The 17,410-nt window shown below is 44.1% G+C and overlaps 1 protein-coding gene across 1 annotated transcript in view; it reads right to left on the bottom strand.

The window, feature by feature from the left end:
• Positions 1-5,770: 5,770 nt before the first annotated feature.
• Positions 5,771-17,410, bottom strand: part of TRIM16 (tripartite motif containing 16) — a 147,678-nt gene continuing 136,038 nt past the window's right edge. The window contains exon 6 of the mRNA XM_086930608.1: positions 5,771-7,006. Coding sequence (XP_086786734.1) covers positions 6,138-7,006 — 869 coding nt within the window. The 3' untranslated portion in view covers positions 5,771-6,137. The remainder of the gene's footprint in view (positions 7,007-17,410) is intronic.

Below are 17,410 nucleotides of genomic sequence, written 5' to 3'. Positions count from 1 at the left end.
ATTGTGTCTTGGCTATGGGTGAGCACAGAGCCATCGGAGATAGGAAGCTTCTACGAAGGCTAATCATGGGGGATTCTTCCAGGTTCCTACATGGAGGAGCTAATGACATTCTGCAAATGCTACTCAATTAAATCATCTCTTCCTGACACTGCAGGGTTAGTGGGCACATTGCCGGCAAATATTCTGGAACTGATGTTAGAGATGTAAATGGCCCTGTTGAAGAAATTCTCTGGAAAAATGAGCTGTATTTCACTGCAAGATCTACTAACTCTAATCCTAAAGTATTTGGAGGTGTCATTTATCATTTTCTCCCAGTGAAGGATCCACCCATGGTTATATTATCAGTACTCTGAAACCAGAGCAATTAGTGGATCTTCTTCTGAACATTCGAGCAACATTCCTCATTAGAGGAGGGATTTTCCTAGTACCTTTGCCAGAGGTGGAGCTGAATGCTAAATTGAAAGAACACTGAAGCAACCTAACTGCTATCAAAATGCTGCCGGGCAATTGACATCTACAATGAACGAGAAGACAGGCATGCAATGTGGAACAGCTCTCCGGCCTCTCCCTTTAAACCCACAACTCACTAAGGCTGACACACTCACCTACCAGAAGCACATTAGATCACCCACTGACTGCACTTCTCCACAAAGTGAATCAGACTCCAGTCTGTGATGGAAATGTTAAAATGTTTTGGAACATCATCAATGGCGACCATTCTCTGCGGTTATGTTGCCTGCTATTAGGCCTTGTATGCTTTAGATGGATGATAGCAAGCTATGCTGGCGTTCGCCAATGCTCAAGCAAAGATAAAATCTGCTCTGGTGTAAGGATTTTTATAGCCTGTTGAAAAATTACACTTTTTCTGTTCTGGTGCTCCTCTAACCTAACAACAGATTTGAGGACTTTACTTGCAATGCGAAATTTACTGTTACTGACAACCTGATGATTGCTTCCTTGTTCCCAGGTTTCACCTAATACGAGGCCACAACTGTGCAGCACCACCATCAGTGGTTTCTCAGCTGAACTGCCAATCACCCCAAACTCATTAAAGTGTGTCCGTACTCCCCAACATACAGAAAATGGAAACGTGTGGGTTTAGGTGGCTGTGATTCTGTTTAAAGACGCTTGAGATCATTAGCGCACCACAACAGCATATTCTGCAGCCAACACCATGCTGCTCCACAGATCGATTAGCAAGATCTGGTTTGGAAATAGACTGGGCACGTGCTGAGCTTACAGATCTCACATGATGAGCACAAACATTTGGAAATGGAGGTCCTTTGAACCACGCCCTTGTATGCAGGCCAGGCACTTTCAGCTGTTTCTTGAGAAGTAGTCCTTAACATCAACAATGTGCTGGTATGTGGCCGGTTGTTACGTCATGTCATATTTCCTGGGTGGCGGGTGTCCATGCACTGTTAAAAAAAAAGGACCTCCTCAGATTAGTAATGTCCTTTCGTGCTACTTGAAGAGAAATTATATTCCAAACTGCTGGTAGGGTCACGCCCCAAACTATAAAGTGAATGTTTACGAGTACCGCCGGCCATCACCGGGTGTTGTTTGTAAGTCATCAGGGTGTTTGGCTGGGGCGAGGCATGAGCCTGGCTTTTTAACAAATGCATTACAAAGCCATGACGGACACGTCACGCTTCAGGGCCTATGTTTTGTTCGGAGGGGCTGGCTAAAGCACAGGATGCGGAAGCCCAAACTCCGAGTGTTCACTATGGGAAGAAGCGCTTTTACTAATAAAAAAAAAGACAAACCTTTTGAATTTGCCAATGTTTGTTAATAAAAGCAGCACCATCCGACAGGTGCATGGCAACCTGATTACCCCACTTTGTAAGAGTTGAAAAGACTGAATATCTAATAATAATATTTTCAAATGGCTGATGTTGTAGAGAAGTGAAATGCAGCCTTCGCAATTTACTTATAAAATACAGATATTTCGAAGGGATGTCTTGCCCACTGTCAGCGCAGGTGCTTGTGATTAGTTTCTATTGGAAACCATGAACTGATCTATCACAGAAGGGGCCTTGGACCACATCCCGGCGGTCTGGTTCAGTGTTACACTATGAACAATGTTCAACAAAAAAAGGTCCATAATGAGGCACGATCGAAAATCTAGTAAACTCTAAGATATGTTCACCTGTATAGGTAGATTAATAACGGGAACCTACTCCGTTGGCAATGAAAATAAAGATGTGCCTTAGCAAACACTCTTCACAGAGCACAATTACAGACATAGGCTGGAAGTGTATCCATCTGTAGAGTATCGCAGGTTATTCCACCCAATTAAATCTTTGCTGGACTAAGCTCTCACTTCCATCTGGGACATGCACCGTGGCACAGTATTAGTTTGCAACAATACCGCGCATTGTCACCATGTTTTCTAAATGTTCGGCATTTTATATCCAGCTATATTCTATAATTATTATCCAACACTGTGCACAGCACAAAAATGGAGCAAGGCAAATAACCCTGCAGTTTCTACCATGCATATCATATCAATGGTTGCTGCATGGTCTACATCAACAATAATCATAAGCAAATATTGCCAAACAGTGTAGCAATGATAGTAGAATGGATTTCCGTGGACACGGTCAACAGTCTACCAGGGCAAATGAGGCCTTAACATCTACCACAGCAATGTTGACAGAATGCCCTACCATTGCAATGATGATAGAATGGCCTTTCACTGCAATGCTGACAGAATGGCCGCCCACTGCAATGATGACACAAGGGCCTCCCATTGCAATGTTGACAGAACGGCCTTGCACTGCAATGTTGACAGAATGGCCTCCCACTGCAATGATGACACAACAGCCTTCCACTGCAATGATGATAGAATGGCCTACCATTGCAATGACGACGTATGGTCTACCACTGCAATGATGACAGAATGGCTTACCATTGCAATGATGACAGAATGGCTTACCATTGCAAAGATGACAGAATGGCCTCCCACTGCAATGATGACACAACGGCCTCCCACTGCAATGATGACACAACGGCCTCCCACTGCAATGATGACAGAATGGCCTCCCACTGCAATGATGACACAACGGCCTTCCACTGCAATGATGATAGAATGGCCCACCATTGCAATGACAACAGAATGGTCCACAACACCATCAACAAGGGCAACTGGAGCCAGAATGTGTACCACACAGCAATGATGACAGAATGGCCTACCACTGCAATGATGACAGAATGGCCTACCATAGCAATGATGACAGAATGGCCTACCATTGCAATGATGACAGAACGGTCTACCTCACAGTCTACCAGGGCGGCTGTAGCCAAGATGTGTACCATAAAGCAATGATGACAGAATGGCCTACCACTTCAATGATGGCAGACTGATCTACCAAAGCAATGATTTTAGAATGGCCTACCACTGCAATGATGGCAGACTGATCTACCAAAGCAATGATTTCAGAATGGCCTACCACTGCAATGATGGCAGACTGATCTACCAAAGCAATGATGTCAGAATGCCCTACCAGTGCAACGATGACAGCCTGATCCACCAAAGCAATGATGGCAGAATGGCCTACCAATGCAATGATGGCAGACTGATCTACCAAAGCAATGATGTCAGAATGCCCTACCACTGCGATGATGACAGAATGGCCTACCATTGTAATGATGACAGAACGGTCTACCACACAGTCTACCAAGGTGGCTGTAGCCAATATGTGTACCATACAGCAATGATGACAGAATGGCCTACCACTGCAATGATGGCAGACTGACACTACCAAAGCAATGATGTCAGAATGCCCTACCAGTACAACGATGACAGACTGATCCACCAAAGCAATGATGGCAGACTGATCTACCAAAGCAATGATGACAGAATGGCCTACCAATGCAATGATGGCAGACTGATCTACCAAAGCAATGATGTCAGAATGCCCTACCAGTGCAACTATGACAGACTGATCCACCAAAGCAATGATGGCAGACTGATCTACCAAAGCAATGATAACAGAATGGCCTACCAATGCAATGATGGCAGACTGATCTACCAAAGCAATGATGTCAGAATGCCCTAGCAGTGCAACTATGACAGACTGATCTACCAAAGCAATGATGTCAGAATGCCCTACCAGTGCAACGATGACAAACTGATCTACCAAAGCAATGATGTCAGAATGGCCTACCACTGCAATGATGGCAGACTGATCTACCAAAGCAATGATGTCAGAATGCTGTACCACTGCAATGATGGCATGGTGATCTACCAAAGCAATGATGTCAGAATGGCCTACCACTTCAATGATGGCAGACTGATCTATCAAAGCAATGATGTCACAATGCCCTACCACTGCAATGTTGGCAGACTGATCTACCAAAGCAATGATGTCAGAATGCCCTACCACTGCAATGATGGCATGGTGATCTACCAAAGCAATGATGTCAGAATGGCCTACCACTGCAATGATGGCAGACTGATCTACCAAAGCAATGATGACAGAATGGCCTACCACTTCAATGATGGCAGACTGATCTATCAAAGCAATGATGTCACAATGCCCTACCACTGCAATGTTGGCAGACTGATCTACCAAAGCAATGATGTCAGAGTGCCCTACCACTGCAATGATGGCAGACTGATCTACCAAAGCAATGATGTCAGAATGATCTACCAGTGCAACAATGACAAACTGATCTACCAAAGCAATGATGTCAGAATGGCCTACTACTGCAATGATGGCAGACTGGTCTACCAAAGCAAGGATGTCAGAATGCCCTACCACTGCAATGATGGCATGGTGATCTACCAAAGCAATGATGTCAGAATGGCCTACCACTGCAATGATGGCATGCTGATCTACCAAAGCAATGATGACAGAATGGCCTACCACTTCAATGATGGCAGACTGATCTATCAAAGCAATGATGTCACAATGCCCTACCACTGCAATGTTGGCAGACTGATCTACCAAAGCAATGATGTCAGAGTGCCCTACCACTGCAATGATGGCAGACTGATCTACCAAAGCAATGATGTCAGAATGGTCTACCACTGCAATGATGGCATGCTGATCTACCAAAGCAATGATTTCAGAATGGCCTACCACTGCAACGTTGACAGACTAATCTACCAAAGCAATGATGACAGATGGCCTACCACTGCAATGGGGACAGACTGATCTACCATGAAAATAATTATTAAATGATCCACTAATGCATTAATGGGTGTCACTCACATGAGGTGTTGCTAGAATGGATTGCCATTTCAATCATGCCCTACTGAACGGCCATGCCAGTGGTAGGCAAACAGTTTGCCAAACAATGATGGCTGAACCACGTCAATGATGACCCAATGGCCTATTGTGGACACAAGGACTCAATATTTGGCCAAGGCATTGATCATTGGACACTCTGATGGAATACAAAACTAGCAATATAAAGGATAACTATATTTAAAATGTGGCAAACCGTTGATATTGTCTCCATATACTGATGCAATGGCTGGTATCTAACCCACAATTGACTTCTGGTGTCATGTCCCGGGACCTTAAAATTCTCCAGCTAATCCTGTGTAAGTTAGGTAGTCATCATGATGCTAATTTAACAATGACTAAGGAAAGAGTTGTAATTGAAGTATTTGCTGTATAAAAATCCATCCTGTAAAATAAACTAACTGCTTATCTGAGAAGATAAGACAAGAACATAAAATACCATCATGTTTTAGAAATAATGTTAAACTTGATTGTTCCCTTATAGGCTCTAGCAAAAGCAGAGATAGAGTGAAATCTGCATTAAGACGTTTTTATTGACACTGGAGCACTATATAAAATGGCTTAGCAAAATATAACATACACCTACCAGTGACATTATGCCAGCAAAGTCTGGACACATTTCTACTGTACTGAAAATAAAATTACAGATTCATAAGGAATGTGCGCAGTACAAAAAAAGATGAATATACATGTTTTTGATCCAAAGTAGTACTACAGATCCTATTGGCCCTCCTCCTATATAAGAGGTTGGCCGCAAAGAATTCTGCATTTAATTATTGTTATGACACATGTGCCAAATCAACATCTTTTGGCAAGTTATCTAAATGAGAGAACTGCTTACAGATTAACTGGGTAAAGGTATTGTAACATGGTACGGGTTGACTAAACTGTGGCAATGGTTACAGCAGCAGGTCCATCAGCTGGAAGGGCATTAACTACTGTTGACGGAGGGACATTAGTTATAAAACTAGAAGGCTCAAGAACTGGACTCGACTGCTTAGAGGAAGATGGAGAAATACTAACATTTGACCCATGAATAGTTGTTGTCTCAAATCTAACAGTGCGGATCGATGTATTGACCAATATTTCAGTTTTTGGATCAAGAATTGCGCTCGATGATGGAGCCTCTGCCACTGAAGAGGTAGTGATTGTAGTAATGGTTTCTGTTGAGGAAACCAGAGATACTGGGGAAGGTAACGGGCTCTTCCCGGGGCCTTCTTCTGGCCCAATAATGGTGACTGAATTTTCCTTCTTTGGTAACCAAAAGGCAGGATAGAGGGGCTCAGTAAATTCACTTTCAAACTTGTGTAACAGATTCATACTGCTGGTAACTCCGTAAAAAGATAAAGTCCCTCTTTGATAGTTCAGGTAAACTCCAACTCTGCTGTACTTTGGGCACTTCAGTAGAGTTTCCACATCACCGTGCCAAGCAGAGAACTCTTTTCCATTCCATTTCAAAGTCCAGGAGAAGTTGTTTCCGGTGATCGTGCTGTTTGACTCGGATCCCTTCCGGTCAATGCATTTGTAGGTCATGCCAACATGTGTGTTCTCCCCTTTTAGCTCTACCTCGAAGTAATGGCGTCCCATATACATACTTTCAGCACACAGGACTTGGCGCCAGTTTTCAAAGCGGTCTGGATGATCAGGGTAAGGATGCTGCCAGGGAGAGGAGTTGGTTACCTTTCGATTGTCGTCCAAAAGCCGGAGATACCGGTGGGCTGTGTTTGGGTCCAGGGTCAACAAGGAAAAATCTGAGAAAGAAAAAAATAAAATATTTTTGTCATGGGACCATGAAGCCAAAGTTCATTAAAGACCGAACACGAGTGATATAAAAAGATTGAAGGAATAGATTTAGAGTGATTTTTCACATGTAATCTTGCACTAAGCAGTTAACATAAACCCACATTCGTAGTAATAAACCCGAGCTCTATCACTATGGTCTTTTCTGGTGCAGCTTACAGGCGGGCGCATGTTTTGTGTGCCTGAAGGCCGGAAAAGGGATTCATTTAATTTGATATTTCTTTGGGTACGTTTTCTATTTTCAGATAGTACAGTTCAGAAACAGTAAGTAAGGTTTCCCTCCTTCTGTTTCTCAACTGTGCTCTCTGAAAACAAAGCAGTAATATAGAGAAATATTGGGTTAAATGATTTCACTGTATGCCCTAGTGGTGTATAAAATAGGCGCTCGGCTCTGCCCTGCACCTGAAAAGGTCATCATGGCCGCCGGATTGCTATATAACATATATAACATAGTTACAATATGGTAATTCACAAGAAATACAAATAGGGAAACACATCTGGCTTCCTGCAAATTGGCACCAATTACATCTGGTTCAGCCATTAAAACAAATGTGGATGGCGTGTGAACGGAAATGTGATCATATATGCTTTATTTCTACAGCAACACAGCAAACAATTAAACCTATAATAACAATTGAAATTATATATTATTTAGAGTTTAAACCGCTTCTGAGTATCACTAATGCTGCACAGTAGTAACTGTATCCACAGTGAACAGCCACACCTCAGAGGATTACTCATTCTTTAATGACAGAGAAACCTAAGAAACTAAGGCGTGACCTACATACTGTACTGGGAGTGTGGCATCGGGTTCCGGTCTGCGATGACTAGTCCATTTGGATAAACTCCCTCAACTCTCGACAATCCCACTGTGATGCATGGAGTCCAATATGCTTTATGTTGTCCTTTACAGGCCAATATTTTCGAAAGGCCACAATTGATGTGGCATATCTAGTGATGTTTCAAATTCACCGAAACATAGTGCAAACAAACAGTCCAAATTAAAAGGGCTCATAGGTAGCTGGCCCATACAGGTGAGCAGAGTCCCACCTAGGGGTGCAACTACACGCAAACATCATGAAGGGGAGAGGGTTATATAGTTAACCAATGGAAGTGGAGTTAACACTTCAAACATGGGATGGAACTATCCTTAGAGCCAATACAAGAAAATAGAGTGATACATTGTGCACTTTAAACATATTGGTCAAACCTGATATGGGTTACTCAAAGCTATAAAAAGGGGAACCAGTTGTTATAAGGTTATTTCAAGATGGACTCTGAACACTTCTTCAGTGAAAAACAATGAGTTCACTAAATAATTGTAATTCCATCTTTGAAAAGTCGCTCCTGTCTCACTGTTGACTCAAGATACATTTTCAGTCTGACCATCGGGACATTGCAACTTATGCTTGTTTGAGGCCGTACACATATATAGGTCTCAGAATATTGACCACAGTAGGTTAATGGACCTTGTTTTGGAATGTGTGGCTTGTAAGTCTTGGGTATGATTTATCATATATATTTCATTCCTCCTGAGATTGAATAGGCCCTTCACTGCGAGGGGCAATTCCCCCACTGTGCTGCGGGGCACGCACAGCGCCCGCATGCTCATGACGAGCTGAGCTCGTCACAGGTACACCCGTTCCCGTGGAACGCTCAGCACAGCAGGGGAATTATCCCCGCATGTGAGCGTTCCATGGCTCATGACGAGCTCAGCTCGTCATGAGCATCGATGGTGTTAAGTGAGTACCAATGAGAAGGCAATACTACCCCCTATTAATTTTTCTGCCCTGCAGAGGTCACTCCAACCGAAATAGTGTCTCTTAAAATCATATGTTATAATAACAGCATAATACAGATATTCATGTGTTTTGAAGCCTCCAGCACATAAAGTGTTAATTCCTCTAAAATAATAATAACTGTTGTTTTTTAATCCTGCAAGGGCGATGTGCATTATAAAATACAACATTTGTTATAAATTTCTCCCAAATTCCTTGGAGAAGAATGACCATATCCTTTTTCAAGGCTTTACGTGGGATAAAAAAAAGTGGGGGTTGAGGGAGAATCTCAAAGGGGCGTTGCCTATGTAATTATGGGGCACATTATGATGGCGGACGAACCTGAGTCAGTCCGCCACCATAAAGTAGGAGGGAACCTCCGCATGGGCTGCGAGGTCCCTCCTGTGCAATTAGGATGTGGCTGCCACCCTGGCGGTCACATCCTCTATTTTTAACATTGCGGCGGGTGCAGCTTCAAGCTGCACCCGCAGCAATGTTAAAAATGCACGCATTGCATTTGTATGCAAAAAGTGGCAGGCACCGCGCGACGCCTGCCGCTTTCTGAATACAAATGCAGGGGGGTACCATAGGTACCCCCCATGTGCACCCCCCACCCCACCTTCACCTAGGGGGCCAGCCACGGGCCCCCGCAGTGAAGTTACACATGCTTTTCCACGGCGGAAAAGCCGCCGCGGAAAAGCATCTCTCAGAGCCCATCCTAATCTGGCTGACGGTGTCTGAGAGACACCATCACCATATTAGTGCTTTTCCGCCGCGGTTGTAAGCCAACCGCGGCGGGAAAGGCTGCGGACGGAAACCAGGACCCGCCAGCCATCCTAATGTGGCGGTGGGTCTTTGGTGGGTCTGCACTGGATTTTCCGCATCCTCCGGGCCGGCGATGGCTTCCGCTGGCCAGGAGGATGCGGAAAATCCTCCATCCTAATGAGGCCCATGTGTGTGACGTAAACAAGTAAACTAATTTTTGTAGTTACCATAGTGTGTCACCTGACCGGTATTTTGGTTCTACATTCAGCAATGGTTGTTAGCTGTCTAAGATAAAAGAGTAATACGAATAATTTTGTTATTCATATTATTGAAAATGCTTCAATTTATAAATTGAAGACTGTGGATTACATAATATTGAGGTCTGTAGAGTGGTCTTCAGAGTATCTTAATCACTCCTGTTATGTTCACTTTATGTTAGACATGTGAGCCCTTTTCGCTTCAAACCTGGTCCATCTGCATATCTTAGACCTCAACTCTCTTATCTTCAGCACCCTCTCTTCACTTGGTCTTGATTGCATTTCTTTGCATTTACCTCACTTCACCATCCCTAAACACATAATGCATCCACTCACCTGTAAGCATTGCATTTCATTTTCTTTAACTTTTGCTTTGTCGAAATTGTGAGAACTATGTACTTCCTTCACACACATTTGCACATAATCACAACTATAACTGGAATATGTGACACACTGACAGGCAAATTGCAATGCCTTCAGTTTAAATTCTAGAGTTATTTGTGACACATTAAAAACACCTGGAAGCGGCTCAGTTTAGAGTATGCACTTAACAAGACTAATATGTTACCTGGAAGTATGTAACGGTCTTAGGGAATGCAAGATTAAGTAGAAAGTGAAATATATACTGGAACTAAATCAGTAATGATTTTACCTTCATTGTCCAGAAAGCTATCAGCGTTTTGCCAGTTAGGTTAAACACATATATATCGGGCCTGATGGGGACCTGTGTCAATGTCTGTTTTTAATTACTAATGTGTCTGAGACCTTGATGGACCTGGATCAGTTAAAGACCTGTTCTCTATAATGGTTGTTCTTAAATGTCTGTACTAATTTTAGCAATTAGTCTGGCTAATAGAGAGAGGGGCAACGTTCAATGGGGCACAAGAGAGACACAAGGTAGACAATGTGGTTACCAGTTTGTCATTGTAACAATGGAACAAGTAGCACACAAAGTTGTGTTTTCATTAGGAAGTGTCTCTGCATTGGTAACATATTCTACACAAAATCAGAGTTATGCTTCTATTGAGAGACACAGGCTTAGTTTGGCAGCAGATTAACGTTTCAAACGCATTTTACTTCCATGCTACACTAGTTTGAAGAGGCAGAACACAGCAATGCAATTTCCACTCAATGGAAGTGTTGGTGCACTGCCTTTGCATAGACACTATACTTGAGAAAAACATGCAAGGCATACACTAAAGCAAAATTCTGCATCTGTCTTACAATGAACTCTGAGAAATAGATCGAGCTGTGTATTATTTAGCCAGCATAACTATGGCTCTGGTTAGACATAAGTTATATGTTTAAGCTTCACATAGATGAGCTATCTCTCAGTGTAACCAGGTCTGATACCTAAGCTATCACTCAGGTGATAGTACTCCGTCACCAAAGGGCAAAAGTCACAATCTATAATTTCAGCTTGATTTCTTCTAAAATTCCCACCTGCCCTGCATCTAGTGCCTAAGTCACCCACTAAATATACTAAAAACCTATACTTCCATCTGGAAGCAAACAGATAAGCAGCATGAGTCCTGTTTTATAATAGGCTCTGTGGACAAAGCAGAGCAGGATATAATGGATCATTCGAGAAACTGACAACCAGAGTCACTTACAGTGAGCCTCGTAGAATTTATTCCTGAAATTCATGACAAACCATATTGTCATATTCTAAATGTCATGAAGTGTCTTAGTTCATAATATAGGAGCATTATCAACACAAGCTTTCAAGTGGCACAGAATAGGAAAAATATTTTTCTTCGAATCCTTGTTTGAATGACACAACTGCAATATTAGGACGAGGCAGGTGGAAATGGCATAGTTGTAATCTTACCCGACATCATTCAATACAGCAATACAAATAGTCCCAGTGGCTAAATCTAGCTAAACTCTTCTGGCTGCCGTTTAATAAATGGTTCTCTTCAAGATGTTTAGAAAGCTGATGAGCCAGAGTTTTTCACCAATTTTAATTACTGCTGGCAAAAAAAGATGCGTTTATAGTTAGCTTCAACCCGGGGTTCAGGTTTTGACTTCTTTAAAAAAAAAAATTCCATCCACTAAAGACAATGCCAGGTGTTAAGAATGAAGGTAAAAGCAGGTGTAACAACTGCAGATAAACATTTTAGAGTCTACTGCAAAATGTGAAAGTAGCCTCCCCCAAACTTGGGACCTGCATGAGGTAACGACGGAGATAGCGTGGCCTCATTTAAACCTGAGTTTGAGTCCAGGAGAGGTGAAGTCCTTTCCCCGGTATAGCTGGATCACGATTAGGATCCACATACACGGAGGAGCAAGAATCAATTGTTTGTATCCTTTTCACTCGTATATATTACATTCATTAGCAAAATTTGCCTTCACATTTTGCAGTAGCAATGTTACGAACAGAGGCCCTGAAGAAAGCCTTGGGTCTTTCCCGCTGAGGCTGAAACATGTTGGCTATTATGCAGTAGATTATTTCCACACTGCACCCTTGCACTGTTCTTTTAATTTAGGAAGAGGCAATATTCTCATTAAATTTGTTTACTATTTGTTCTCTATCCTATTTTAACTCACCACTTTTTTGTTATGCACTGCACTCTTACCCATTGATCTAGATCTGTTTGGTCATCACATGCTTGTGAGCAGTGACCCCGCTCTCTTACAGGGTAATACTTCGTCTCAATGATCTAGAGACTCGTTACCTCTGAGGGATGACCAGATGATAAAATTGATCATACAACACTTTGATGGGTATCCTATGAACTGAGCGGGTTCTATCCACAATCACTGATACACTTGCTGTTTAATTGGTACTTATCCCACTTCAACTGTTGTTGTTTAGATTTATTCTAAAATTTATTGAAGGTTTACTATATTCCTCTGCTTTGAGACCCCTAGGTTTTTTTGTTATTAGAATAGATGGTTCCCATCACTCTCTTCAAACATATCCACAAACATCCAACCCCACCCTTTTCTATTTTCAATTTTTAACTGTATTATCAGGCAAAGATAGAGGTGGGGATTTAGAGACTGTGAGTTACAGCAGGTAGAAACATGAACAACACTGCTGGACTTGGTGACCGGAAAGTGAGACTATTGTCTATATATAGGCTATATACCTGTATTTAGATCATGATAAAAGTACAAATAAGAAGGGGGTGTCTGGAGAAGCCACATTAATGCCATGCACTAGGTAGTGGGTGGGAATGAGTCCAGGCATGCCCTAACCAGCAGAGCATATGTTCCTGAGTACAACCGGGGAACACTGGCCATCATTCAAGCAGGATTTTGGCATTGTAATGTCAAAAAGGCGGCTCTGAGCCTCTCCTTGCATTTTCTTTCAGAGGAGCTGTCTCTGCAGATCTAGGTCAGGCTGTTGTTTTCTCCTGCTAGGTCTTTTGTACATGTTTTATGCCTGTTCAGGGCTTTAATTACTGGCTGGCAGAAATGGCAGAGCAAATTTAGCCTCTAGGAACTTTCTGAAAGTTACTTACCTTAACATTTATTACAAATCCGACATCATCATTGATTGGATTTTATTTTCTATCATTTTGAAAAAGTTGTTAACCCCCCTGTGTGTTGAGAACGGAACGGTTCTGTCCTCAGCCGCATTGAGTGTGTGCTCAGAACAGAACCATTTTGTCCTGTGGGCCGCCCCTTTTCACCCCCTCACCAGTGATGGCAGAGGAGGACCTTACACTGCCACCCCAAACCCGCCCCCACCCCACCCCCCGGGGTGATCTGATGGCGTTGGTGTGCATACGGAGTGCTAATGTCATTAAATGCAGCCAGGGACACCTTGAAAACCATTTGCTTCCAGCGCGTCCAACAGAAAGGATGGGTTTTGTAAGTCCTTCTAATTGGGGGTTTGGTGGAGGCAAAAACAGACAGAGGGAATGAAAGAGTTTTTCCTTTACCTGTCCCAGTTTAGTATTAAATCTTTTTATTGAAAAAACAGCTCGCATATAGCCATTAGGACATCTCATGAGTCGCAAGACATGCCATACATAGGAAAATGGAAAGGAAACACAGTGACAAGACCGTCTATTGAGCCCAGTTTACCTACAAAGCTCCCTCCACGCCTAACATTGCTGCATGAACGAGCCTATGTTCAGAAGAAAAACCAAAAACAAGATCCAACGCCCCCGCCCCCACCCCCACACCACCCCACTGCCTACCCCCCGACCACCACCCACGCTCCAGGTCCAGAGCCCCCTCTGTCGATACATCCATCCACTAAAAGCATCTCAGGAACCGACCTGTGACAAGCGCCACAAACGCAAATATCGGGGGCATGTCACCTCTCTAAATTCTGTAGCCAGCAGGGACAAGAACGGCTGCCACAGTCCGCATACTTGGCCCCTTCCCCTGCCTTGATTAGTGATAACTTTTCCATACCCAGAACTGACCAAAGGCGATGCAACCAACCTTGGAATGTGGAGATATGCTGGGTGCGTCAAAAGGCCAGCACGTTCTGAACGGCGGAGCCCAAAGCAATAGGGATCAGTCTACCCCTGCGTGATTTCAACGGGTAGGTGATAGCATTAGGCAAACCTAGCAATACGTAGGCAACCTTGGGACTTCCGTGTCAAAGTGTGCATCTATCTCATCACGGACCATCTTCCCGTACCACTGAATCTGTACACATTCCCACAACAGATGGGACAACGTACCCCTCTCGCCACTTCCCCGCCAGCAGGAGACCTCCCTTGTGTGATCCATCTCGTGTAACCGCTCAGGCGTGTAGTACCAGTATGTCACCAATTTAGTGAAGGTGTCTGTCAACCCCATATGATAGGCGGAGTGCCTAGCTCAGTAGTAGATGCCCTCCCATTCCTTGGTGCTTAACACCCGCCCCAACTCCCTCTCCCAGCGGGCCCTTCCTGAGTTATAAACACGCGAGTACCGATCCAGTAGCATGCGGTATAAGTCCAATATGAGCCGTTTATCCGCCGACCGCGTAATTAGCCCATATTCATAAGGACTGAGTTTCCGATCTGCCCCTTCCCTGACTTGGGCATTGAGTGCCCAGTGACGCACTTGCAGATATCGAAGCCATTCTGTTTCCGGCAAGCCATACTCCAGTCTCAAATTCTCGAAGGGTGCCTCTCTCTCCCCCGTATATAAGTGGAACAGAAATCTACATCCCGCTGGGCGCCACCGGGCGAAACCTTGGATGTCTCGCCCAGGCCTAAAATCCGGGTTCTCCAACAACGGCATAAGGGGAGACAGAAATGTCGTCAAGTCGTGTTTCGTGCTGGTCTGGTCCCATACCTCCAATGGGACTCTCGTGATAAACTAGGCATACAGGTTGGGAGGTCGGTGCTGTCTACGGAGGAAAGGAACCTCCTGTAACGGGCGGCCCACCACTGCCTGATCCTGAAAGAGCCAATGTTTTTCTGACTCCCACCTGCTCCACTCCACCAGGGTCCGTAGTTGGGCCGCCTGATAATAGAGCATCAGGTCAGGCAGACCTAGCCTCCTTTCTCCGGCGGCAACATTGCCAACCTAAGCTTCGTTCTTGGATGCTTACCGTTCCAAATGAACTGGGTGAGCTCCGACTGTGTTTGGCAGATCCAACCCTCGGTGGGCCGAAGCGGAATGGCGCGGAATATGTACAGGATTTGTGGAAGAATGGTCATTTTTATGGCAGCTACTCTGCCCAGCCAAGAGCGGGAGGTATCTCCATCTGCCCAATTCCGTACGTAGTGTCTGACGAAACCTGGCGTAATTGATACGTACCCAGTCCTGCAATGAGGCCGCCAATTGAATCCCCAGGTACGGGACAGCCCCAGACGCCCAGCGGAAGGGGAAGTGTTCCTGCAGGTAAGCTCTGGTGTGCCCCTCGAGTGAGAGGTCCAACGCCACCGACTTCATCATGTTAACTTTAAAGCCCGCCGCACCAGCAAACTTTTCCAGAATCTCAACACAGGCTGGCAGAGAATCACTAGGGGAGGCCAGGGAAAGGAGGACATCGTCCCCATATAAGCTGATCTTATGCACTTATGCACCAAACTTAATCCCCTTTACTCTCTGGTCTGCTCGCATTGCCTGCGCCAACGGCTCCATATAGAGCGCAAAGAGCAGAGGCGACAATGGGCACCCCTGCCGCGTCCCCCGTTCAATGGGCAAACTGGGTGAGAAGCACTCGTTGACTCGTTCGGTCGCCATGGGTAGGTGTAACAATTCAGGACCCAGGTTCGAAACTTCACTCCTATCCCCGCCTTAGTCAGGACTTGCTCCAAATATGGCCAATGGACCCGATCTACCTGTGCCAGTTTAGAGCAGGAATCAATAACCCTATACCCCCAGGGATTTCTTTGGCTGCTGTTGGGGGCTGACCCCTTAGGCAAAGGATTGCTCCCTTGGGGGGTAGAAATATCTGTGTTTCAGCTCTTCCTGCTGGCAAATTCATCTATTTTTTCAGCCAATCTGTCCTCCAGGGAAGTCAAAACCCACTAGAAGCCAGGAATGTTTATTATAATGGTGATTACAGGGAGCGACATGTGGACACCAGGGAGTTTTAAATGTATATGTCTGGGAGCAGCCCCTTGACAGCCGCCGAGCCCAGGACCAAAAATGCAGGTGACTCCCTTGCAAAACCTGGTTGTCTTGTGATAGATAATTTTGATGTTGACACAATACCTTCTGGGCTCTTCCATGTTGTGGGCACTAGGCATACCCACACAATTGAGGTACCATTTTTATCAGAAGAGTTGGGGGAATGCTGAGTTGCACATTGCAAAAAAAGGGTCAGTTTTCAGTGGGAAAATGTGATGTGCCTACGTTGCGTTTTGGGCTGTTTTTTGTCACGGGAATTAGGGCTACCCACACAAGTGAGATACCATTTTTATCGAGAGACTTAGAGGAACACAGAATAGTAGAACAAGAGTTATTACCATTTGTCTTTCTCTGTATTTGCACCTTCCAAATGTAAGACAGCGTGTAAGAAAGAAGTCATTTAGAGAAGTGCCTGGTAATTCACATGCGAGTATGGGTACCTACAAATTCATAGATGTGCAAAATAGCCACTGTTTCTATACTCCATATCATCAGCCCATTTTATAAATGCAGTTTTCCTTGACATCTATTTATCACTCTTTAAATTTTACCAAATGAATTGCTGTATACCTGGTACACAATCAAAAACCATTGCAAGGTGCAGCTCAGTTATTGGCTGTGGGTACCTGGGGTCCTTGGTGAACCTACAATCCCTATAGAACCCAGCAACCAGTAGTATCCAACAAACATAACAGTATATTACTTTCGAAAATCTGCCACAGTTACAAGAAGTTACAGATAGAAATGTAGGCACAAATAGTTGGGTTTCTTCAACTCAATTTCAAAATGTTGTTATTTCAACTGTTACTTTTGATAGGAAAACCTTGAAGCATCCACACAAATGACCCCTGATGAATTCAGACTTTTCTCCACTTTTCAGAAATGTATAGCTTTCTGGGATCCCCCATGGGTTTCTGCTTTGAAGGGGTTAAATATTTTGCGAGCTAGTCCCATTCCCGAGAAACAGTATTAACATTTTTAATCTGCATTCTTGATTTCTACATTGGACGGCTAGGCC

Source organism: Lissotriton vulgaris, chromosome 7 (assembly GCF_964263255.1).
Source record: "Lissotriton vulgaris chromosome 7, aLisVul1.2, whole genome shotgun sequence".
Taxonomy (NCBI): Eukaryota; Metazoa; Chordata; class Amphibia; order Caudata; family Salamandridae; genus Lissotriton; species Lissotriton vulgaris.
The sequence above is the reverse complement of the archived record's forward strand: the minus strand, read 5'-3'. Positions and strand labels throughout refer to the sequence as shown.